The sequence below is a fragment of the Rhamphochromis sp. 'chilingali' genome (genome assembly GCF_963969265.1).
Source record: "Rhamphochromis sp. 'chilingali' genome assembly, chromosome: 4".
NCBI lineage: Eukaryota > Metazoa > Chordata > Actinopteri > Cichliformes > Cichlidae > Rhamphochromis > Rhamphochromis sp. 'chilingali'.
Window position 1 is genome coordinate 15,178,773 of NC_137948.1, and position 25,793 is coordinate 15,204,565.

Here is a 25,793-nt window from a genome sequence, read left to right on the forward strand (position 1 = left end):
CCTCTTTCATCGGTCAAACGGGGAAGCAAAGAGTCCAATGCAAAGATCACCATTCCATGCCCATCACTCATCCCTGTATATAATTAGCATATGGGAGAAATTAAACTTTCTGATATGCTATTACACCTGTAGAGTTGGACAACCATGATTCAGCTCTCCAAGACCACAAACTAAATGCTACGCCCTAAGACCCCAACGACCAAAACAGCAATGTTCACTGGCATGCTACTAGAAATAAACTGTATCCAATGCCCTGGATAGTTTTTGTTAATAATTTAATTATAATTTCAACCGTTTGGTAGAGATCAATATTTTAAAAACTACGGGGTCTATTGAAAATAAAATTATTGATTGCATTTCTTATTGATTTGGGTGAGTAATAACCACAAACAAAAAAAAATTCCATTGCTTTTTTCTTGGGTTAAAAGCATTACATTGTTTGCTTGTAATTTTAGTAATGATACAAAAGCAACTCTAAAGGGTTCCTGTCTCTGTGTTTTTATATTTTTGATTTAAACAGTTAAAACTGATTGCACTCTACTTAGAATTAGTGATAATCTGCGAGCCTGACATCATAAATACTATCAAAAACACAGGTTTTTAATATTGAACCTTATATCATCCTTATTCATCTTAATCTTGGCTTTGTCCAGCCCCTCAGTTTATCCCTTTTTATGCTCATCTCCGTTTTGATTAGCTGCCCAACACAAGCAAAAAGTTTCAACAGCAGGTGGGAGAGGTCTGACATTGGACAGAGATCACTTTTCTATGACATGACAAAATAAAATTTAACACCTTTACAGGGCTGCTCTCTGATCCGCAGGTATCAAGCGTACCTGCTGTTCCTGAAAAGTACATGAATTAAGGTGTAGAGGTACTCAATGTTGCTCTAGAACAAAGGTGTCAAACATAAGGCCCGGGGTCCAGAATTGGCCCAGCAAAGGCTCCTATCCAGGCCATTGGACGGCTTTGAAATTTCCAAAGGTCAGCATGAATGTTGTTTTGGAATTTTTCCTACTGTTAAAGGCCTCACTCGCAGCCACTAGCAATGACAGAAAAGTCGTTTTGTTCACGATCAAAATTTGTTTCCTACAATGAGTCAATATTTGACAACTAAAACTGTAATTTTACAAATTTTCTCACAATTTAATCTGAAAGAGTTGGGCCAGGTCTTTTTCTTTGCTCCAGCAGCATTTATGATGTAGAAAAACTGAGCCACTGTTGAAATGTACTTTTTCTCATATTAAGATACTGCAAGATATTAAATGTGTAGTTATTCCTCCTTACTCTGACAGAAAGGAAAGTTTCACTGGTTCATCAAAGTGGTACAGCCCATGAAATAAAAACTGTTTGACAGCGCTGACACAGCAAAAACCTTGGAGGAAGACAGGAAGTGGGTGGGGGGGGGGAAAAAAAAAAAAAAAAAAAAAATCTGGACACAACATTAAAACCACCTGTTTTAATTTCATAATGGACACAAAAATAATCTACAAAAATACCAACTCAGATAACCACGAAATGTCATTTTTACCCCCCTCATTTAAAATTAAATAAATGTCACCCACTGCTCCAGTCACATGACTTCACAATGACACGCATGGGTTTACATGTCGGGGAAATAACCTCACACATACACACACAGACCAGCAGCACCCCATCAGGAGGAGCTACACAACAATCTTTGGCGTCGTTCTCGGTGCAGCCGGTCAGCCAGACACAAGTGGAGGAGGGCAGGGAGCCGGTGGGTGGAGGAGAGACTCAGGAAGAACGGTTTCGTTAACGGAGGTATTCAGCTGAGGGGAGGTTTCACTAGCAGCGTTCAGACAGGGCAAAGCTCGTTTTAGTCTCAGGGTGTCAGCCAACTTTTCACCGTTAGCCTGCTGCCAGTTAGCCTGCTGCTAGTTAGCTGGTTAGGACTGGAAGCAATTTGTGTTCAGCAGCACATCAAAACAGTTCAAAAACAGTGGTATTTGTTTGCTATTTGCATCTATTGAGCTTTTACATTTTCACCTATGTACTTTAGTTAAATTAGAGTTGTCAGCCACAGCGCTTATAAAAGCTTTATCATCCATACTGCTGCATTCACATAATGGCAGCAGAGTCATTGCAGACTGATGGATTTAAGCAGGTTTTAGCTAGCAGCTACTGAAAACCTTATTAAAAGGTCATAAATCAGCTGTAGTAGTTTTAGTATTTTAATTTAGATCAAATATAAAACAATCTTGATGCTTAATCTAAATTTTAATGATGTACGCAGCTGTGTGCAATAATATTGTACATTTAGCTTTTTTCTTTATTTTAAAGAGCCTTACTAATGATTTATTTAAGTGTGGAGCATCCAAGAAAGAGTCTTTATATGCACACATACGGTAGTTATTATTAATAATATTTTTTTAAACCTGCATACAAAACGGTTAGTGACCCCACAAACAGTTATTGGGCTTCCTCCAGGGGCGGGGTTGAAACACTGGTAATGATAATTAAAAATACACAACTCACCATTTTTTACTAAACCATAAAACACATTTGTTTATCAAATGTACAGAAATAACAGACTTCTGTTAAAGTAACAGAGTCATTGCCATAACTATACACGCACACCGAGGACAAACCCTGAGATACTGTAAAGGGGAAATGCCATTGTAGTATTTCATAAACTGTTGTCCAGCTTATTTTAATGACACCACCTGACCAATGCTACTCTGCTACATGTGCTGCAGACAGTGCTGCGTGTATTGCAAATAGTGGACAAAACTGTATGATGATAACATTTTAAAATATATAAATATATCTATGAGAGGCCAACACTGGTCTGTGTATTGCTTGGCTGTGTAAAAATAAACTGCGGCTAATTCAGACTGGAGTGTTTGCTCTGGAGGGGGTTGTAGTACAGCAGTATTGTTGCCAGATGTGATATTTAAAAAAAAAAAAAAAAAGTGATATCATGTTAATATAACACACATTTGCTAATATTTTCAAGAATTACCACCAGTAACTGTCTGGTTAACCTTCCAGTAGCATTGCACTTTAATGTTGGTTGCTAACAGTCATAAATCAGAAAACGAGCAATAATAACTAGCCAGCTACAAGAAAAAAAAAAAGTGTATAATGGAGACTTTATGTACCTTTTCATTAGTACATTTATAATTTATATCATAAATCTGACATTAGCAAAAATATAAATAAATGTATTGGAGTAAATGTTGTGCCCTTGTTAAGATTGCATACTGCAGTTCATCCACATGCAGACAGCTTTCATTTTAGCTTCTTGTTAAATCGGCTTTTAAATCAGTTGTCACTGTAAAACAACCCCGTGGTGAACAGGAGCAGCTAAAAGGTTCTTTTGTTAATTCTTCAACTATGTGTACAGGTGATTTAATGAAGGGGGAGTTCAATTAGAATTTCATGTGAAAACGCTGACTGAAGGGAAAACAAAAACAAAACACTCTTTAGACCAGGGGTGTCAAACATAAGGCCCAGGAGCCAGAATTGGCCTGGCAAACACTCTGATCTGGCTCAATGGACACATTTAGAAAATGTGGAGAAGGAAGGAAATCTTGGATTTTTAACAAGTTTTACAGCTTTTCCTACCAATAAAGACCTCACCCACGGCCATTCATAACATCCCAAAGTAATTAAGTGATAATTTTGTTTGTTTGTTTGAGTTGTTTACAATTACAGAAATATTTCTGTAAAATTTAAAAAAAAAATCTACAGAAAGTTCTGTAAAATTACATTTATTTATTTTATTTTTTTTTAAACAGAAAATATTTCTGTAAAATTAAGGAAAAACTACAGATTTTTTTTCTGTTTATAGAAAGAAAAAGAGAAAAAAACCTTACAATTTGAGCCCAAGAGTTGCACCGAGAGATTTCTCTCTGCTATAGCAGCATTTCTTAATCACATAGAAAAACTGAGGCATATTGTTCAAATTGCCCTTCTTTTTCTTATATTAAGATATCTTAGGCATTAAACGTATAGTTAAGCTACTTTGCATTGACAGAGAGGTGAGTTTAAGTGGTCCGGCTCATTTAAGATCAAAGCAGGCTGTGTGTAAAATGAGTTTGACACGCTTGCTTTAGACTTTTTAGAAGTGTCACAGTCACTGGGGCTCTGCTTGCCCCAGGACTGGGTACTCGTTTTGTGTACCATCTTTCACGTTTTCCCCACATTCTTCTGATTGTGCGCATGCATGCTGTCTTTGCGTTTGTGTATTATCGCCCTGCACCTAAAACTCGCTTTGCTTTCTGTCTGAACGCACACATTGGGGAGGAAAACAAATATGGAGTCTCAAGTGACATAAAGAGCATCTACAAACATTCAAACTCCAGAAATGCACTGACAAAGTTGAGTAGAGGTTGAAAGCCAAGCGACGACTTGCACTTTTGCATTGAGCGTTTACAGTCCTGCATAGATCTTTTTCATATATTTTTTTTCAATACAAACTAAGGCGTCTTGTTATATTAAGTTGGTTTGAGTCAATAAGCAGATAAAGGAAATCAAAAATCTTAACATTTAAAAAAAAAAAAAAAAATTCAAGTAGACTACAATCTTGTTTCTCCCCCTCTCTCACAGGCAATTCCTCTGTCCGCAAGAGGAGGCCAAAACTTTTTCAATTTAAGTCTTTTTTTTTTTCCAAGGAAAGGTCCAGTGTGATCGTTAACAGCACCAAAAACACACCGAGCAAGAGAGGGGCGTCACACTTAACGCTTGCTCGTTATTGTGAGAGGGGAATACACGTCTTTACCCAGTCATACAGAATAATCTGGAAAGAAATTAACAGTATATTGTGTTTCTTATGTACATACACACATTTAAAATTAACCACATCACAGTCTCTCTTCCTCTCTCTCACACACACACACACAGACACACACACACACACACACCTTTGTCCCTGTGTAAATTACAAATAATTTATCAATATTAATTTAAGCTACTACTTAACAGTCATTTGTGGGAGCAGAGGTGACCGACGATAAACTTCTACAGACGATTCCCACGAAAGACAGAAAAACAAAAGTTCATTAGTCAGTCTGTTTCTTCTTTTTTCCTTTTCTGTACTGCAACAACGAGTCCTGTTACTCCACATGAGCTTAAATACAAATTATATTATGTAGTGTACTACTACTCTCATCTGTACCATCACCTCGCTCACACTCATTCCACAGTGATCAAGGTCAGTCATATGTAAACATGTTGACAAAGAGGAGAAAAGAAAAAAGGCAGAACAAAAACAAGTGTCCTCATCATTCACGCCGTCTTGTTCTCATACCCGGTTTGTTAGAAAATACAGTTAAATTAAATCCTTGCCACTCGTAGCGGAGATAAACTCTTTTATGTCCTCTTTTTGTTTGTTTGTTTTTTTAAAAGGAGGCGAGGGAGCAACACCCCCTCCCCCCTTCATACCGCATCACGTCAGTCAATCAAGCCGAAGAGTCTGTTGGTGGTTGTGGCCAGGAGGCGAGGATGTGACGTCTGTCTGTCTCCTGTGCTGTTATTGTTCAGTGGGATTTCCTCTTCATGTCTCCACCCTGGCTTTGGTTCGCATCTGCGTGGAGAGGGCACATTTTTAAACAGCTGGACGATGAAACAGATCCAGCAACCTGTGGCACCAGATCACTGAAGGGCACCTAATGCACTGTTTCTCATATTCTGTCATACGTGCACTGTTAAACCGAGGGCAGTGCGTCTACATGCATCCCAAAAGGTTCTAAACACTTAATTTCAGATGGTTTTTCTTGGAGTCGCCCCCTGCTGGTTATTAAAAAGAATGTTGGTTTCAGGCACTTTGTTTCACTTTAGGATCGAGAAAGATGTGAACAGACAATCAGGTGGAAAACAAAGATTTTTGATTTATTTAAACAAAATCCAATGTGGCTGCTGTCAGTGACTGATAAAAGCTATGGAAGTAGTCAGGATAAGTCTGTCTCAGTAAGAGGCAGACACAGCTTTCAACACTCAGAAGGGTTGAAGACTGTTTCTTGGTCTTTACTTTTTAAATGTTTATTTATTTGTCTTTACAAATGGAAATACAGAGATTGGCAGATAGCCAGTAAAAGACGATAATATTAGCCTGCTAATAATAATCAGGTTCTCTGTTACTGGCTAGACACAAGCAGAACATCTGTTACAATGTTTAGTTTGTCCTTTTCCTTACAGAAAGATTATATATTACTAAAATGTCAGAAAGGACCATCCTCCTTAGGGTCAATCTGAGGTCCTTAGAATACTTGCTAGAAAGCCCGAGTTGAACTGGTGCAACAGGCTGCAGCAGAACGATGAAAAACATTGTCTTATGAAACATGAAGGGCCGAGTGTGTGGGTGGTTCTTTGGCTGAAAATGTAAATTACTAAGCATCTTTAATTCTGGCAAACTGAGGTACACAGACGACTGGCAAATTCTGAAATTTTGGGTCAATATGAGGTTTAAAATGAAAATCTGGCTGAAAGGTGACATCTTGACGTTATTTATATAATTGTGTTGTCTTTTGAGTTTACTATAAAACTGATGGCAACTGAACTGAAGTTGCCACAGGAAGTGGCGACAGAGACAAGCTACGCAGGCCTGGTCCCTGCGATTAATTAACAGGAGTTACAGTAAATCCAAAGTGTGGATTTGCTTGGAAATGATACAGGACGACCCAGGAACAACCAACCTTAGTAGGAAAAGACATTTCATTCATCCACCTTAAACTCAGCTTATCATTTAAAACGTGCCAGTAGCTGAATGCTTGGTTTTTCCTGCTTTTACAGAACACCTGTTAAATTATTTGAATCTTTTTTTTTCCCCTAAAAATAAAAAATGACTGCTGCTGACCTGAGTAAACTTTGACCTATCAGTGTTCGACCCTTTTATCACTGCATCCATATGTGAAAGCACCAGATAAAACGCAAATTAAACTTTTGATTAAAAAGGATCAAAAACTTCTAATATGAAAAAGGTTTAATTGTTCATAAGTCAACCAGTAGGTTCCAGTTTTTGTTTTTTTTAAACAGACTTTGCTCAAAAAACGACATATCTTCGTGTTTCTACTATGCTACGATCAAACCAGAGGCATGCTGAACACCAGATACACTACAGCAAACAGAAAGTTGGAGAACTAACAAGTAACAGAGCAGCTGAGCCGACTGCAACAAGTCAGCCTGACACAGACAGATGGAGAGGAAGGATGAAGAGGAGGTGGAGGGATGCAGATTACCTGAAAAAGCAAGCTGCAAGTGAGGAGGTAGGGCAGCCTGTGACCCTGACTGGAGACTCTTATACAGATCTGAGGAGAGATGGAGGGTAGGGTGGACAAATGAGAGGAAAGACAGCAACAACCAGGGAGAACTGGGAAAAGATGACACCATTAAAATGTGAGACCAGCAATAAAAGATAGTCGAGGATCAAAGCTGTCAGCGAGGCGAACGAGTACAAAGGGCAGAAACGACAGAGACTGGTGCAAAAATAAAAAAATAAAAAAAAATGGTGAGAACAAAGGAGGGAGACTGGTTTGTAAAAGAGAGGGTCATGGCAGGGGAAGCACTGCTGGTTTACAGAAATACACAGTGAACCAGTAATATTTAAGGAGTCCCATTTAGTCTCTTACAAAGCAAGATTATTGTAGTCAACTAAAACTACATGTGAAAAACATTTTAATTAACCAAAATAAAAATAAGTATTTCAGAATAAAAATAGAATATCCTTAGTTTTAGTTCTTGTTAGTTTGGTAAAGATGTTATTAAAGCTTCATGGACGCGTTTATTGAGATTCTGGATGTCTACAAGACTGAGTCAACTGCATTCAAAGAGTTATGCGTCTTTATTGTTACAGCTGTACTGATTTTTCTAAATCTTGGCTCTGACATCTGCTCTCCATACAGTAATAATTAAACAGACTACAATTGGCACTGAACATTTAAGTCCTAGGTGACTTGCTTCTTCAGTTATTGCACTGAAATTCAAACTCATCTGATATTTTTAGCAGATGCACCTTTGGTAAGTTTTTCAAAATCCTACATCGCTTCGTTCTCAAGTTATTGCATTCACAAACTTGGGAGTCCACCCTCCCAACCACACACCTGGTGGTGTCAGGACAATATCAGATTAGCCTTTTACGACTGAGGGGTAAAAACTAAACTGAAACAAGAAAATCTATAATCAAATCAACAAAAACTACAACAATTCTGCTACAGTTAGTAGTAAGTATTAAAATACTTTTAAAGATGCTACTAGTTAAATTCCTATATCTGTGAAAAGGTTACCAGAGTAACTCATTTTCTTAACAGAAACCGCCAGTATAAATCCTGTACCATCTTATTTTTTGTGTTTTACCGCAACCCCCACTTAATATAACGTAGTTGCAAGTTGTAATAAAAGGCAAAATAACTTCCTAAAGTCTAACGTGTTATTGATATAGGATATCAAAGGCCTTTTATTTTAAAAAGCACAGTAAAGTCTGTCTGTTGGCGATAAAAGATGCAGGTCCCTTAATTAAGAGCCCACTCACCCATTAGGTCGCTCTGTGCTAACGGGTATCCTGAGTTGGAGCTGGGTGCTGTGCCCATTCCAGCCGCCCCGGAAGCTCCAGGAGGGCTGAAATTGAGCAACGACGGAAACTGGAAGGGTAGCGAGACAGGCACCAGACCTCCCAACATCCCGAAGCCCAGGGGCAAAGCAGAGGGGTTGCCCAGGAGGGGAGTGCCTGCAGTCGATACCTGCAAAGGAAACACAAAATATATACAAATATATTCAAAATAAAACTCTAAGAGTGACTTCCCGTTGGTGGAAACTAACCTGTGAGAGGTGTGACGTTGTGGAGGATGTGGCCAAAGTTCCTGAAGCCACCCAACCATTTCCAGCCTTTGAGCCGTGGCTGGCCCCACCCACTACCCTCTGCCTCTGCCCGTGACTGGCTGAGACTGAAGGTGATTGGGGGGTTTTGTCCGGATGACTGCAGACTGTCGAGACCACTCCCTTGTTGTTAGAGTTGTTGTTGATGCTACTGTTGCTAGTGGTGGACTGAGGTTTCTGGGCTCCAGTGAAGCTGCAGCCGCCCTGTGTTTGTTTCACCTGCCCGCCACCTGATACACTGAAGGGGGGCCGGAAAGTTTTGGGGTTTTTGGGAGAGAACTGGTGTTGCTGCTGTTGGGTGGAGATTATTTGATGGGAAAGCGGATTTGACGGTGAGGATGATGGCGAGGGGGAGGATGAGGGTGGCGGGGTGGGGGCGGGAGGCCGAGGGGTTAGCTTGATGATGGGAGAAGAGTTGCTGCTGTGCGAGGACTTGGTGAGGGTGGCCTGCATGGGTGTGATGAAGTTGGGCTGGTGGTGGAGGTGTGTGTGGGATTTACCTTGAGCGGAGTGTGCGGTATGGGAGGTTGGCGAGGGTGAGGAGGTGGCCGGTGACGGGGGGCAAAAGGACTGCAAGCCATGGTGGGAGGTAGAGTTGGAGCGGGACTGAGGGGAAGGGGAGGAGGAAGCTGTGACGTTGCTGTTGACAGCGCTGCCATTGCTGCTGGATTTGGCGCTGCTCTTTCCCAGTGCGTGACTTGCTCCCATTGTTCCCAGTATCCCCACCGGGCTAGCAAAGCCTTTCTGATGGGGGGGCAGCAGAGGGGAAGCTGTCGGAGGAGGCCGATGCTTTGGAGGAGAAGGGGAGGGGTGCGGATGCATCTTCCCCATCACTGTGCTTGGCCGGTGATTGGGTGACGCCATGGTAACATGTCTCTGAGTCTGGGTTTGGCCCATGACACCAGATCCTTTGATCGGGCCATAGTGACCGTCTGCAGTCCTGGAGGCTAACGCTAGGCCTGCTGCCTGCACGTGAGCAAGGGAGGAGACAGCCGGGGACGAGGAAGAGGAGGTAGAAGAGGAGGTTGGTAGCGTTGTTGTTGGCAAGTTCACAACAGATGCAGCTGTCAGCGGAGCACTCTCCACTTTAGACAGGGAATGGTGCTGCGTTGTCTGTGCTAACGAGGCAGAAAGCTGAGAGCCTGAGGGGTAGTGAGGGGCGACGGGTGGAGGAGAAGAGGTTGGTATTTGCAGCGGTGGGGGAGACAAAGGGCTGTCTGTGGGACCCTTGGATGCATTGCTGAGGAGGGCCAGAGCGTGGGAGATGGAGTCCAGAGAGGGAACGGTCAGATCTTCATCCAGAGAGTCTGACAAACAGATGGGCTCCGAGGAGGAGAGGGGCTGGCGGTTGGAGGTCAGAACAGATGTGGAGGTGGGCTGAGATGGGGTGGAGGTCATGCCGAGCGATGGTTTGTGGAGCCAAAGGCCCTCCTAAAGAACAGGAGAACACAGTCAGTATCACCCAAGCTCCACAAAGAAACCAGAACTTATTTCTAACCGCTTGTCTTCATAAAGTACAGCTCCAACATTTTACCCACAAAACACTTTTTAAACCCTGAACGAAACTCATAGGTTCCTTCACACAACTCCTCCTTAACATTTGAGCTTTTACTGTGAAAAACGTCAGGAAGCGTTTTTGTTTTGTTTTTTTTTTAAGCAGTTTAACAGTGGCTTTATGATTCTGTGTCATACCTGTCAGACCCTTCTGAGACCTCGCCCCGTGGCCTGACTGCACCGCCTATAAATGTTACTACACCTGGCTGTATAAATCCTACAAATCACTTGTTTTTTGAGAGATACACAAATATGATACAGCTACAGTTGTATTAATGCACAAAAGAACTTCAGCCAGTGGGCTCAAATTGAACGATTCATAAAACTGCTGTAAAATAAAAATACACACACCCTTTTTTCTTTTTGATATTTTGCAGTAAATAGTCTGAGCTGTCACTCACCTTGGGTTTAGCCTTGGGTCCAGGCACCATTCTCTTTTTCACTCTGTGTGGAAAAATACCAGCAATTATTCACCCTCTTCAGCTGACATTTTACATTGACGCTCAGTCCCAGTAAAATTCCTGCATGCTCAGAGTTACGGGAGAAACAAAGGACACACTTACAGGTTTCCAGTGAGGTGATTGTGAACAACAAGGCTCTCCTTGAACAAGATCCTGAGAAACAGGCAATAAACAACAAAGTCAGCCAAAAATCAGGGTCACTGACATTAAGAACGACATCACCGAGAAAAACGGAAAACACATTAAAGTTGGATACAGTCGGTTCCAAAGGTTCCTAATGCGGATGGATTACTATTGTTGAGGGTTTACACATATCAAATAGACTTAACTGCTCTCATGGCAGCAACAAATTTATAGTACTTTGACAACATTTAAAACACAGTTTGCATACGTTGCACTTTTCCGCGGATAAGTGCCTCCTGCTTGTAACGAGCTGAACACACAAAAGCAGCACAGACCTGGTCTGCATCCAGCCCTTGGGCCACAGTGGTTTGACCTCATTCTCTAAGAAAGCCTTGAGGTAGTCCTCCACAGACAGAGAGCACTGGTTCTCCATCTCATAGCAGCTCAGCTTCACTCGCACTAAGCTGCACAGCAGGTTCCTGCACAAACACACACACACTCCACTCAATATTAAGGTGAAAAACAGGCTGCAGTCTCCGAGCACAAAATGACAGAAGACACTGATATGCTTCAAAGAGGCAGAGGTATTCATTTATTTTGAATTAAATGAATAAATAAATGTCTTTGTAGTACGATGGAGAAAATTAATGAGCACTTATCAGCAGTTTTATTCAGACACCATTTCTGACCTGTGGGTTTCCTCGTTATTCCTCACCATGCAGGAATAAAACTTTAACTTCGGTTTTAGTGAAATATAAGTAGGAAAAAAAAAAAAAAAAATGGAGAATGGTGAAAAGTAAAAGCTCTTTCTCCAGGATGTGAAGTGTTAATCCTGCAAGCTCTGAACGAACATAAATTGTTTACAGCCTGTATGAGCTCGGTTTACTAGATTAAACACCAGCGGTGGAGAACAAAGGGGAAGATGAAAACAAAAAGAGACGAAGAGAAAACAAATCACTCCACACAGCAGCACAAAGACGCTGAACGGTATCCGGCCGGCTCTTCCAGCAGGACAGACTCGGATCATTACCTGAGCTTGTCGTCCCAGACAAACTTCTTCCGAGGTCCCACGATTCTCTTCCCAGGTTTCTCCTCATCGTCCTCCTCTGAGCCGTTCTTATCGCCCTCCTCTGACTGCTGTCTGCAATAAAACACAGATATAAAAGTGAACATAAACGGCTTGAATAAACCATTTTTTCCTCAAGAAATTAAAGTCAACAAGATGCTTTTATGCATTTTCCATCCAAGTTTTTATATGCGTTATGCTTTGAACGTCGTACGGTAGCAGTATTCGGGTATGTATCCACAGGCAGCATTTTTAAGACTTCTTTTACATCAGTGTAAATAAATGGATGTTTCTCCCCTGCTATTATTAATAGTTTTGATATTATAAGTCTCCCTCCATCTCAACTTAACTGACAAACACAGCAAGGGAAAAAAAGCTGCTTTGCACTGACTGGACTTTGAGCACCGTTAACTCTGATCTTCATACGATTTGCATAGAAGACAAATGCTGCCAGTGTGAAAACGGCATCGGGAACTCCGATGACATGGGTGGATGGAAAAAAGATTATCAGGAGAGTTCACATATCACTTCTTTTAAAAGAGCTGTCCTCAAACTGCTTTCAGAGGACTGCTCACCTTCTGGAACAAAAAGGACTGACTTACTTTGCAACCTTAGCCATGCACTCCATGTTATATTTCGCTATCTGCTCAGGCATCACACTGCACACTGCTAGCTTCAGCTTCAAAAGTGGCGTCCGCAGTCGATCGTCCTGAAAGAAAAAGCAGAAATGGATGTAATGACAAAGGGAATGAGAGGTAGAGAAAAGAAAGAAATTAGGAGGAGGGAAGAAATTAAGGTCGGAGTGAGGGGAGTGGGGAAAGAGAGGCAGCAGAAGTGAATGAAGACTCAGAAATGAAAAAGTTAAGAGACACAAAAAAAGGCGAGAAAGGGGAATAATAAAAAAATATGATGGAGAGTTAAAGAGCGAGACAGAGGGTCGGGGTATGTAGATTTATTTTGTCAACAATCCAACATTAATGGCGCATGACAAAGAAGACCTTTGGAAGCCTGTTTTCAGCTGCAAACCTCTCTGCGCTAGTCTGCCCACGCTGAGATCCCTGCACGTTATTAACGGAAGCACCGAATACAGCTAGGGATTAACCGCTGCGTGAAAAAGGCAAACGTGACAGGGACGAACAAGGGGGGAGTTCTGGCGATGGGTAGGAGCTCAGAAATATCTCGAAAGAGCTCAAAAGAAACAAATAGAGTTAAATTTCAGCATCTCCCTGATGTGTTGGCTGTGAAAGAAAAAGCTAAAAGCTCAGAAAAAGGAGCATGAAGCTGTTAAAGGATCAAAAGATATTCATTTATCACAGAAGAGTAAAAAAAAATTAAAGGTCAAAACCGTGTCATCTTTGACCAATCCAGTCCTTTGCTTTATGTCTCTACACTAAACATCTAACAGTAATTTTTGATCATTGCACTCTTTATGGGTCGTCTGTTTTAGGGGCAATTTTTGACTTTCAGGAAAAGAAAAAACTGGACACCCACCCAAATCACACACTGACCTGCAGGATGTGTTAAAGAAGGCCAGATTTGAGCCATGCTGCGTGGTGAGATTTTCAAAGCCCCTCCTGAATCTTTTAGTGGCCACAGAGCAATAATAAAGGCTGAAGAAGGACACCCCCCTCCTCCTGCACTCAATCACTTTTTAGATCAGAGTGAGGATTCACAGCTTCCTCTCCTCCACAGTAAAGCTTTAACTCACCTGGATGTTCAGGCTGAGCTTCTTCAGGCGTTTGAGGAGCGCCTCTTTGTTGCACGGCACAAACGCCTCCATGTGGGAGTAGATTTCTGAGCGCACCTCGGGAGGCTGCTCTTGGACCTGCAGCTCAATACTGAGAGAAGGGAGAGAGAGTCCAGATTGTCAGAAAAGCGGTAAAAAGAAACAAAAGAGACGAGACAAGAGAAAAGACGGAAGTGCCAGAGGAATGAAAGCAGGGTGATTGAAATGAGAAGCATGTCATTACTGAAGAAAATGAGAGACGGACAGAAAACAAAACACTTAAAGATGGCAGCAGCAGAGGTGACGAGGGAAATCTGCTTCCAAAAAAGAAAAAAAAGAAAGAAAAAGGGAAATGGAGAAGAGTGTGCTGGGATTTGGCTGACGGTGATTTAAAAGCTGTCCTACTCACTCCAGGAGAATGTTATTCATGTCCAGGGTGAAAAATTTCTTCCTGCCCTCCTGATCAAACTGCCGCGAAGCCTGTGGGAGAAAGGTTGAGTCAGCATAGAGCACTGTGCCATACGCTGTAAATACATATACAACACTGCAGTGTGCAAACACTCCTCTACCTCCACACAGCTATACATGACTCTAAATATAACAATAAACCTGTAAGCAATTATGGTTAAAGTGGAATTTGAGCTCAGCTGAAAAGTGTCGGTGTAACTTTAGCACAGACCAAACGACTAAAAGAACAACATGAAGAAGAGTTACACTTCCCAAACAACAGCATGATTTGGTGTCATTTTTGGCCTGTATTCCTTGTGTTTAGAAAGTGTACAATTTACTCGATCAATTAAAAAACCAAAAAACCTCACTCTTGCTGTGATGTTACTGCAGAAAACCTCTCTTCACTGCCCTGCTTCTTACTTTTCAGTATTAGTTATGACACCAGATTCAGCTGCAGTCTACACTAATAATGCTCATAGTCTGTTACTTCTCTGCAAGCCTGTGTGGCCACCAGCAAAGGAAAAATAAAATATGTGGGTTCTTACAGCGCCGAACACCAAACCTGTCCGTGACCTGAAGTCAATAGGAACCTTACTGTATCAAAGTCACCATATTTTTTTAATTGTTGATTCAATTCAGTTTTAATTATTAAGCACCAAATCACAACAGCAGTTGCCTCAAGGTACTGCATATTAATAATACAGAGAAGATGACAACAATCAGATGAGCCCCTTTTAACAGGAAGAAGCCTCCAGCAGCACTGGGCTCTGCGAGGGGCAACCATTGGTAAGAGCTGACTTCACTATAGCAGCTTTACACTGGGTGGCTTGCTCCTTAAGCAAACTTTCTTCTGATTGGCTGCCCCTCACAAACAGGTCTAAATAGCAGGTAAGTGAAGCTTGTGTGCCATATAAGGGATATCTGCTCTTTCTGACATCAAAAAGAGCCAAGAGCAGAAAAAAATATTGAAAACAGTGTTTGGAGCAGTGTTACAGGGATTACTTGGACATACTGATCTCATTATTTGAATCTTTGGCTATGTTTTTAAGTGCTGTCTGTGGTAACCGTGTGTATAGAAAATTTAAAAGGAAAGCATAATAGGTCCACATTTAAAGAAAATACTCCCCTCATGTTATCTTTGAATCAACAACAAAAACAAATATATTTTACCACTATTTTTATTTTTATTTCTCCCCTCTGGCTCAGTCTGCTCTTCTCCACCTCTGAATCCATCAATCCTCTCCATTGTTTTCCTACCTCTCCTTACATGTTTACCAACATCTATAAAAAGATGGGCGGCTCTCAGATATAAGAGCAACGAGAACATAAGTATATGTTGAAGAGGTAGTGGTGAGAGGTCTGCTGCTGTTTTAGTTACATAAAACCCCCTCAGGGCTCAGCCACATTTCTCCAACGCTTTAGAGACTTTTCTCTCCGGACTAAACAGAAACAATAAACATCCTCTGCCACTTCCTCAACTGAATGGCATTTGTGTTTAACTTCAGTGAAGAGGTTTCACAGGTAATTGCAGTCGCCCACTAACAGCCTACAGCTGACTCACCACCCGCAGGTCCTCGATGCGTTTAATAAGAGGAGCAGGCAGTCCATTGGGAAGCGGAGGCGGCGAAAACAGTCTGCTGGAGGGCCCCGGGCCACGCCCTTGGCCACCTCCTCCTACCGCTTTATGAGTTGGCACACCGACTCCCAGTATGCCATTCTCTCTGGCCGTCGCCATGGCGTGCTGCTGGTCGGTGTCCAACAAGCTGAAGTCCAGGTCGCCCAGGAGGTCCTGTAGCTCCTTCTCGTTGGCTGAGCCCAGCAGTGACATCACAGCGGGGTCCGAGGTGAGGTCTGCCAGTGAGAGGTCGTTGGCGGCTGTGTTGTCCTGCAGGTGGGTGGAGTTAGAAGATAACAGGTGGTTCGTTGTATTGCCAGAGTGGGGCTTGTTAGCCACGCTTCCTGCCAGGCCAGAGTGAGCCATGTTGGGGTTTCTTTTCCTCATCTCTTCCTTCTCGCGGGTGAAGCGGCGGAGCATGGTCGCTAGATACAGAGAGTCCTTTATCAGCTTCTTTCTCTTCTTCTTCTCCGGTCGGTGGAGGCTGAGAGCTGTGACTCTGTTGAGGGAAACGAAAACATGATGACTGCAGTGCTTCTTAAAATTTTCTTTCATTCAGAGCCCAAACAGGTCACACCTACAATTTTCAGTCAATCATTAAAAATAAAGATGGACCCAAGCTGAATTTATTGAAGTGAAGGTCAGCGACGTTCATCTTTTTTCTTCTTGATGAATCATTGACCAGTTTCACTCCATTTCCCCCTGATTGTCTATGCTCCCTCTGCCGTGACTCTGTGCCCCACATCACTGTTTCAGAGCCACTGGATTACATCCACATTTGTATCCAAGACAAAGAAGAACTCAAAGAACTATCAAAATCAGAAAACTCAATAAAATATCCATGCTGGTGTCATTTGCAGTGGCAAAGGCAGCTTGCTCAGGTTTCTCAAACCTTGAATACAGCCTCATCTGGCTGATTTACATTCACAAACATATCAGGGACAAAGTTAATCAATATCACTTTAATTCAAAAGTTCAACATTCACAGAAAATACCTACAAGTTCAAAGAGACAGTCAAAAAAAAAAAAACTTTCCAAAGCCCAATTCCTTATTCTCAAATCTTTCTCACCTTTACGCTGCTTTAACAAAAGGTCATGAAAGTTGAACAAAAGTCATTTTAAATTAAACTTAACCATTTTCTTGTAACTAGTTTTCATTAATGTAGCTTTGCAGGAAGATGATGCCCGTGCTCTTAATCCCACCTTCTAAGCTCTGATTAGCCAACTGCCTCTCCAGCTGCTGCAAACAACCATAAAGGGGTTGCAGTAAACCCATCTGAATGCTTAAGCAAATCTGAAATGTGGGCGGCTGTTTTGAGGTCTGAAACCAGGCGAGTCCACTCCATTTTGAAAAATCTTAAACTCACCGGCCCACGTAGGACAAGGCACCAATAACGATCTTTTCACAGACAAACTGAGGCATCGACACGTGCTGACAAAGACAGATATGAGGCAAAAGTGTGGGGATTCAATGGGATTAACCTGCAGTCTGCTCTCAAAGGTCTGACACACATACACTCCCATATATAACATCATCCATTTAGCAATGGCACAATGGCAATAGCTGTGGCTATTTTTAGACGTAGTATTCAGGATGGAGGGGTGTTGGAGTATTCGGCATATACGAGCATAGATAATGGAGCATTTCCTAGAAGGTGGCTTGCTTGTCACAGCAGCTGCGAGCAAGTCTCAATAAGCACCCCTGCCTCGTGATAGACGTACGAGAGCGTCCACAGAAAGGCAGAGGGGCGTAATGTCACACAGCGTGGCGGTTTGTTAGAGGGGTTAAGAGCACACAGATGCCTCGTTGCATATTTGTGGTGGCCCACAAATCACTGGGTGTCTAAAAAGGTCAGGAGAAACAGCCTGTCCATATATACAGGAAGAGACACATCTTCAGAATAAATCACCTGATTAGGAATATTTTCTGAGAGCTGCATGCAAAGCGATGTCCTTCAATTCAAGAGTTTTGGCTTGCTCAGCTTTTCATAAGCCTCACATTGAGCTTAATAATAAAAACCACACAAGCCCCGACACAACGGACAGGGAGTAATATTACACAGCCACGGTTCTCACCCCTGTTTGGGTACTTTATTCTTCTTCGTGCTCTTCTCCTCCAGAGCGTTTCCTTCTTTCTTCTTCCTCCTCTTGATCACCTGCTCGCTGTTGTCATTCAGCTTCTGAAAAAGCCACAACAACATACGCTCATTAATTCAGATAAACAGCAGACAATGACTGATAACGAATTTGGTGTGAGCAGCGCTCCGTGCGGATCAGTATGCTCTTATTGATGTGTTGAGTGATGCTGTCAACACTGTATCTTGCTAACCCAGATGAAAAACGGGCTCTTGCTGGATGTTAGGACTGCAGCGTCACATGGTCTGATAAGTAGAGTTCAGTTAACGGGGTTTAGCTCAAAGTTTGAGCACCTTGCAGTCGCCCTGGGTCATTAAACTTGGTACAGGCAGATTTGTTTTGTGTTTGGGAAATAAAAAAATAAAAAAAACATTAAAAGCTACATTCTAACATCATCACACCAACATGCTGACGCGAACCAGGTATGTTTGTTTACCCTTTAAATTTCATGGCAAGAACAACCTGGGAACCAGACAAAGCTGACGTTTCATTTCCTCTGCCCCGCCGCCCGCCCGCCATGTTTTTATGGTGACTGACATCTTGGTGTGCTGTAGTACATTTGCATTTTTCCATCACTCTGAGTTACGTCATGCATTTCGTTGCCGTCCTGATAACATGAGACTCGTGTCTTTGTCCATATTAATTGGTTACGGTACGGATTTTAAATCAGCCAATCAGAATGTGACTTAAGTGCAGACTTTCAGTTTTAATTGAAGGGCGTTTACGACATGTTTAAGTGTTTATTAATTAGAGAATTTTTTTGGTTTATACAAAATCCCCATTATTATTATTATTATTATTATTACTACTATTACTTTATAGCTTTTCACTTTAAGAGATGTGAGTATAAGTAAGAGAGGCCATCATTAAGTGGAAAAAAACAAATAAACCTGTCAGACTGGTTTAAAAAATAAAATAAAAATTTAAGAGCAGCCAATCTACAATACAGTACAAAGGATGAGTGCACTAACCAGCCCAGCGACACCAGAAGTCCTGAAAGGCCACAGAATTATTTCCATGGTCAAGAAAAAGAACTTTGCAACTTCTAACCAAAGTCAAGAAAAACTTTCAAGCTGGTGTTTGAATCATTGCTAAGATCTACAATCAAGAGATGCCTTCATGAACAGAAGATGCAGGAAGACCAATTTTGACTTTGAAAGGAAAATCTCTGCACTGCCTGCACACTTCTGAAAAAGAAGAATTATTAAATACAAAACTGAATGCCAAACGACCCACAAACAGCAGTAAGTGAAGGGGACTGCAGGAAAGGCCTAGCAGAGCATCTCAAGAGACAAAACGGGATTTGGTGATCTCCATGGATGTTAGTTTGTTCAGTTACTTTTGACTTTGAAAAAAAAATCAGAAACACTTTAAAAAAGTGTCTGTTGATCCTTAACAGTAAATGCTAAATTTGTGTTAATCCTCTTAAATCAAACTTAAGTCACATCCTGATTGTTTGGTTTAAAATCCATTGTGGTGGTGCACAGAGGCAAAACCCAAAGACTGTCCAGCAGGTTGTGGACCTAACGCTATGTTGCAACTGAGTTTCTTTCTTTGATGCTTCATGTTTTGATTTTATTTGAATTGATTATCTGCACATTGTTCTTTTTTTTTTTTTTTTGCTATCAGCCTGTCAGTCACCAGTAAAGCACTCTGAACTGCACGAAACACGCTACAGACAAAGTTTACCAGCGGAGTGATCCAGCCAACTTTGAGGCGTAAAGTTAGTCTTTCTCTTTTAGGTTTTAGTATTTATTTAACAGTTTATTGTTGCATCTGGATTTTAATGGTGAGGGTGTATTTATTGTGCTGGCTTTCTTATCTTTAAATTAAGAACCACTGAAGGTCTTAATTTATCACCCTTTGGAGTCGAATTCCATTTAACTGACTCAAACACCGAAATATTGAAATATGCTCAGGTAGTCTCACCTTGTCCTCCTCTCCCTCCGATTCAGAGGCCGCTCTGAACTGCAGCGTGCCAGTGTTGATGTAAAATCCCCCCAGCTTTGTGGTGAGCGAGGCGGGCACCAGCTCGTCATACTGAGGAAAACATTAACAAAGGAAGACAAGCCTCAGTGTGAATTTACACGACTCTGGTAAAGAATAATGCCACTTGCACCGCAGCTGTCTGCAGCTTTAAAAACATTTTGAGTAACTGGTAATGTGTCACCAAGCAGCTGCTGGTCAGTGAAACTGAGGGTGTTAACTGTGAGCCAGAAATAAATAAATCAGTAAAAGAATCCCAATCCCCTCCGGGCCACAGATGAAAACAATTTTCCCATCATGGCACATATCAAAACAAAAAGGGGGAAAGAAATAAGTCAAACAGTGTGCAGCCAATTTGTGAGCAGAGAGGATAGCTATTTAAAAACACCAAGACAAATATCATATAATGGCAGGGAATCCATAAAAGAGCATAATTCTAGCTATTACAGCCAGACAGAGAGTGACATCCTCCGAATACTGAGTTATAAACACTGAGACAACAACAACAACGTATTCCTGTTTGGACACAAGGAGCACGGACGTCTTCATGAGTCATGAGGACTGTTTTAGACTGCAGTCTCAGGTTGGTTTAATAAAGGACAACTGTCTATCTTTAGAAGTGCCACTGAACGTACAGTTTGGAAACATCAAGGCAGGAAATAAATATTTAACCACAGAGGGATAATGTCTACCTCCACACATCGAGACCAAACAGCAGCAGTTCAGGAGCGTAACGAGGACATCAAATAAATCAGCAGATAATAAGGGAGCGAGGAGACTAGCATGCCACATTATTATAGAGACAAACTCAGACACTCCACTACATGAAAGTCTTAGAAAACAGACACACGAGAGGGAAAAAACACCTCGTTAGTCATGAAGAAAGGAATACTCACAGCCTCAGAGTTGTCTATAAAGGGGTCTGTCTCATCGTAGCCAAACCCAATATCGATCAGATCTTGCATTCGATCCTTCCTCTTCTTCTTCCCCACGTTCCCCTAAAACGTTTTTCATAGAATTTAATTTTCATTTACAAGCAGAACACAACAGTTTTCTTCTCTGTAATCCTCACATAACCCAAAACCATAAAACATTAGCACAGTGAGAACTGAGGAAATATTTGTAATACTTTTGTTTTTGGGACGTTTGGCGCTCTGATGAGTGCAAACAAACACACTTGGACCCCCACAGAAACAAATCCAGTCTGATGGATAAATCACTTCACCTAATTATTTTAAAAATTAAAAATAACAAAATCAACGGATAATTTGTCTTTTAAGTTACTTAAAGATATATGGCACAAACAGTAATAAGCATGAATATTTCTGTACAGTTTATTGCTTAAATATGAAATATCTGCCACAAAGACCCTGTAGTGCTGAAACCTTAGATAGAAGCAATAATTCACTTGAGGTTTGACAGTTTTTTCATTACAAAACAAGAGTCTGGAAATACCAAGCATCCCATAAAACTTTTGGAAATAAGTGTAGCTTAACTTAAACTTAAAAACCATAAGTTATTAAAACTAACACTAATATGTTTAACTAATAAAAATTAGTGACCATCAGCTTATTGGCACACACATATCTGTGCGTGAGCCGTTGAGCTACAGAGCAAGAAAAACATTATTAAAGTGGACTTATGCACGAAAACTTATTTACACTACTGAAAGAACACTTTGCTATCCATAAGTCATAAATTTAATGTTAATACCTCAAAACTTCAACTCTGCAATTCAAAATGTCATTAATTTCTTCTAAGTTTAGAAAACCCACCTGGACATTTTAGGTAACAACCTGAAATTTTGATTTATACATGTTAAACGTTTATTTCAGTGGCTTGAACAAGCTTTGATTTCCAGAAAACTAATTTTCAGATCCATATTTTTAGCGCTAGAGTGTAGAGTAGCTTAGCATGATTCGCAGCTCAAAATAATCTTTGCTTATCCTTCCCACTTCCCTTAACCCAGTGGTTCTCAAACATATTCTGACATTCAGCAGCCAGACAGTTTGTGCTCCACACCACAATTTTTATTAATCAGTAATATTTAAAAAAAATCCAAGATTTTTTGTTAAATTAAAGGTCAATGGAGTAGGATCAGCAAGCTCTTTGGTTTTTCTTAATAAATAAATAAATAAATAATTAATAATCACAATCATTCACTTCATATTTGTCACTTGGTTACCAGCTATACAGCCCATTGTTCAAGAACCACTGCTTTAAGTCGGCTTTCTTCTGATTGGCTGTCATTGACAATCAAAAGGTTTGAACCTCAGGTGGGTGGAGCTTCTGTCCCCACAGAGTTGTGTGGCTAAGGTGACCACAGTAGTTTACAGACACGTGATTTTATGAAACCTGTCCACATTTAATATCAATGTCCATGACTGTACAAGCAGACAGTATAATGAGGCCCTTTAACATTATTTAGAAACCACCACTAATTTAAAGATTTACTTTTCAGCTGTGAAATTTGATCCTCATTGAAAAATCCTACAACAAACATGGAATTTTAAAAAAAATTAATCAAACCACTCACATATTTATTTTCAAACTTCTTAGCCAGGGCTTCAACCTGGAGCCGCTCTCTCTCCTCATCATTGAAGGGGTCATCGGGATTGCGGGCTGAAGTCAAACTTGGAGCATTATTCTTTGCCTGGAAGAAAATTTGAACAACAAAACAGTGAACAGGAATGATCGGACCCCTGGGGCAAAGTCAAACAGTTGCAGTGACTCAGTCCAATCAGAAATGTATCAACATATTATCACAGCAGCCTTAAATAAGTGAACAGCTGCAAGTGAGTGCTGGTACAAATGCTCAAAATATTCCCAACACGGTGCTGGCAGGACTACTGTTTGGCCCCGAGTAAGAAATATTTAATTAACTTTTGGTTTATAAGAAGAAACCAGATGATCCAGATGTGCACAGATTGACAATGTGGCGAGCTTGTCTTTGATCTCACTGCTGACATTTGCCTCACTCCCATGTTACATCCTGGTACTTCCATCAGCAATGCTCTCTCATCTATCTATCAGCCGCTGCCAGAGGGCCAAACTGCATGTGGCATTTCCAAGTGCTGTAATGGCTGTGTGACTGGGCTGTTGCTGGGCAAGCCTGAGTGGAAAGGACACAGGTAGCAAAGCAGCACAAGACCAGCTTCATCCCTCTCTACATGTGGAAGAGAGGCGGGGGAGGAGGTCTCCCAGCCCTCTGATTTAAAAAGCTAGAATCTGTGAGAGCTCAGCAGAAGTTGGACGTGTTGGATTAAAAAAAGAAGATGAAGAAATGCTGCTCTCTTTTGTGCTGGTCAGTTTCAACCACGCTATGCCATCGAAACACAAGGTGCACCCCCCTCTCCAGCTAACTTAGCAAACAAGTCCACACAAACACTTCCAAGAGCGATAAATTAACTCCGGCTCCACTCTCTCTCCCCCGGCCTCGTAATGCTGCTTAAACTCGGAGATCCTACCTGGAGGTTCTGGATGAGTTCCCCGTAATTAAACTCGGCGGACGAGCGGTCGTCAGGCTCGGACAGGGGCAGGTTTAGCCTCACGGTCGCCCTCTTTTCGGCTGCAGCCTTGTCCCTGTCGCCGGTTTTAACGAGGCGACCGTTGCTGGCGGCACCTCCTGCCCCGGTCGCTGCCTCGACCTCCCCGGCTCTGTCGAAGTTGAAGTCGGCCTCATCCTCCAGCCGCCGTTTCCTGGACTCCGCGGCGGCTCCAGCTGTGAAGGCCGAGAGGGTGACAAACTGCACTTTTCTCGGTTCGGCCATTTGGATGAGCTGCCTGCCTGAACCTCGCTCCGGACAGACAGCGACAGCGAGGAGAAGAGCTACTTCGCGAAACTACTCCAAATTGGTGGATTGAAGGCGGTTTCGCGGAGCTCCGACGGCTGCTCGGTGCCTACGCGGACGTTACAGCCTCCTCCGCGGCATACGGATTAAACTCCAGGGGATGCGACGCTCGGGGAAAAGTTGTTTTTTCGGCAGCTACTCGCATCCTCGATTTGCTATGGGACTGAAACATTCACAGGAGCCATCTTGGGTTTCGGGAGTAAATAAAAATCAGAAGAGAGAGGGGTCGCTGCGCCTGCGCGTACGCACTAAACGGAAGCACAGTGCCACAGGGGGGTCATCGTGTCCAATCAGCGCGTGGCCCGATCCTAAACCCGCCTCTGTCACAACAGGCTATAATCACAACACCATCAGTACAATAATGACCTTTATAAAGTGTGTGAGTGAAGGACAGGCTGTGTGGGGACTCTGACCGCGTGCCGTGTTTGAATCCACAGCTCTCACCTGGACCTTTTCATTTAGTCTATTCAGGGGAAAAAAACGCTGAATCGTGCATTCTTGCACGCGCTCACTCTCAAACATCAAATCGTAAAAGGGAAGAAGGCGAGCCAGATGATTGGCTGCTTCAGATAACCATCCTAAACCAGCTGATTTATCCACCTGTTGATGCACACTGTAAGCAGAATCCCAATAAAACGCGTGTTCACATATACTCTAAGAAAAGTATTTTCCCCCTTCCTGTCAAAGATAAGAGTAAATCTAAAATGCAGTTTTTAAATTATGATTTAATTTATCAAGGGGCCCTGTGTGGAAAAAGTAACTCCCCCCTAGTCAAAGGCCACTCCAAAACTAAAACTAAAATAATGTGGGCCATGATTCCTCCACAATGATGAGAAGCATTTATTGCCAGAAACACTAGACTGCAGTTCTTGCTGCCAAGGGTGGCACGAACAGGTATTAGGTTTAGGGCAGGGATACTTTGTCACACATGCCAGGTAGGTTTAGCTTTTAAAATATGTTTGATGAGCTGAAACACGTAAGTGTGACAAATATGGGGGGAAAGTAGATAAAGTAGATAAACTGTTTCAGGCCTAAAGAATCCAGGTGAAAAGAAAAAGTTCAATCATATACATATTTATTTTGTAGGTTTGGCTTCAGCCAAATTCCTCATAAGGAGTCACTGTGAGATGAAGTCAGAGTTTGAAAAATATTCTTTGCCTAAATAATAAAACTGTAAATAAATGAACACCTTTTAAATCAAGGCTTTGTGTCTTCAACCTCTTAACCCTGTAATCCTGTATGCTTTTCCTGCATGTTTTAATCTTTTCGTTAATTTTTAGCATGACTATAATATTTATAGTTTTATATTTCTCTGCCTGTGAAGCACACTGAATTGTCTTTTGTCCTATACAAATATATTCGACTTGAATTGTCTTTCACATCAACACAATCAGCCTCTGCAGGTTAAAGGTGTGGTATGGCTTATGCAAATGGAAAACTTTTTATTTGAATGCAATCTTTCAAAGTCTCACTAAGTAAATGCAGTAAAGAGTAAAGTTTTTGTTCTTATACAGCAGTGTTTGTACTCTTCTGTAATCTCTGATAGCTGTTAAAGCTGTTAATTCAGCTGCTTTTCTGTCTGCTAGTCATCTCTGGCTTTCCACAGGGATGCCCCCGTAGATGTGCACATTAGTTTGTGATCAACACCTCTCACATCTATCTTAATAAGTTTTTTGACTTGACTTGACATGTGGTCACATTTGTAAACTACAGCCAATCAAAATCTATGACAAAGTCTACCTACGACAGGGGGGTTAGGGATAAAAATGCACACGGTTACTGCATGGAAACCACGTCTCAATTAGCCTGCTGCAAACCCCCCGGGTAAAAGTTTGTTCCCAGGTCCCTGTCAGCCCCTCCCCACTTTTCTCACTCTGTATTGGAGGGGGTTGGGTGGTGGTCCTGATAGATTGCTTTGTAAAATTTGCAACTGAAATGGCACCTCGCTGGTTTTCACAGAGACCAGTTCAATGGTCACTGGTTTCATTTT

At 41.7% G+C, this 25,793-nt stretch overlaps 1 protein-coding gene across 1 annotated transcript; it reads right to left on the bottom strand.

Moving 5' to 3' along the window:
* Positions 1 to 1,510: 1,510 nt before the first annotated feature.
* On the bottom strand, positions 1,511 to 25,687 carry ubn2a (ubinuclein 2a). The gene is made up of 17 exons (XM_080879465.1): positions 23,420 to 25,687; positions 22,489 to 22,605; positions 20,849 to 20,950; positions 19,896 to 20,006; positions 17,907 to 18,010; positions 15,777 to 16,329; positions 14,175 to 14,245; positions 13,748 to 13,877; positions 12,642 to 12,748; positions 12,004 to 12,114; positions 11,309 to 11,452; positions 10,953 to 11,003; positions 10,791 to 10,833; positions 8,779 to 10,266; positions 8,492 to 8,699; positions 7,203 to 7,271; positions 1,511 to 5,551 (listed from the first exon to the last, which is right to left on the bottom strand). The coding sequence occupies exons 1-17, from the start codon at positions 23,720 to 23,722 to the stop codon at positions 5,505 to 5,507; spliced, it is 3,759 nt and encodes a 1,252-aa protein (XP_080735591.1). The 5' UTR covers positions 23,723 to 25,687; the 3' UTR covers positions 1,511 to 5,504.
* Positions 25,688 to 25,793: the final 106 nt, after the last annotated feature.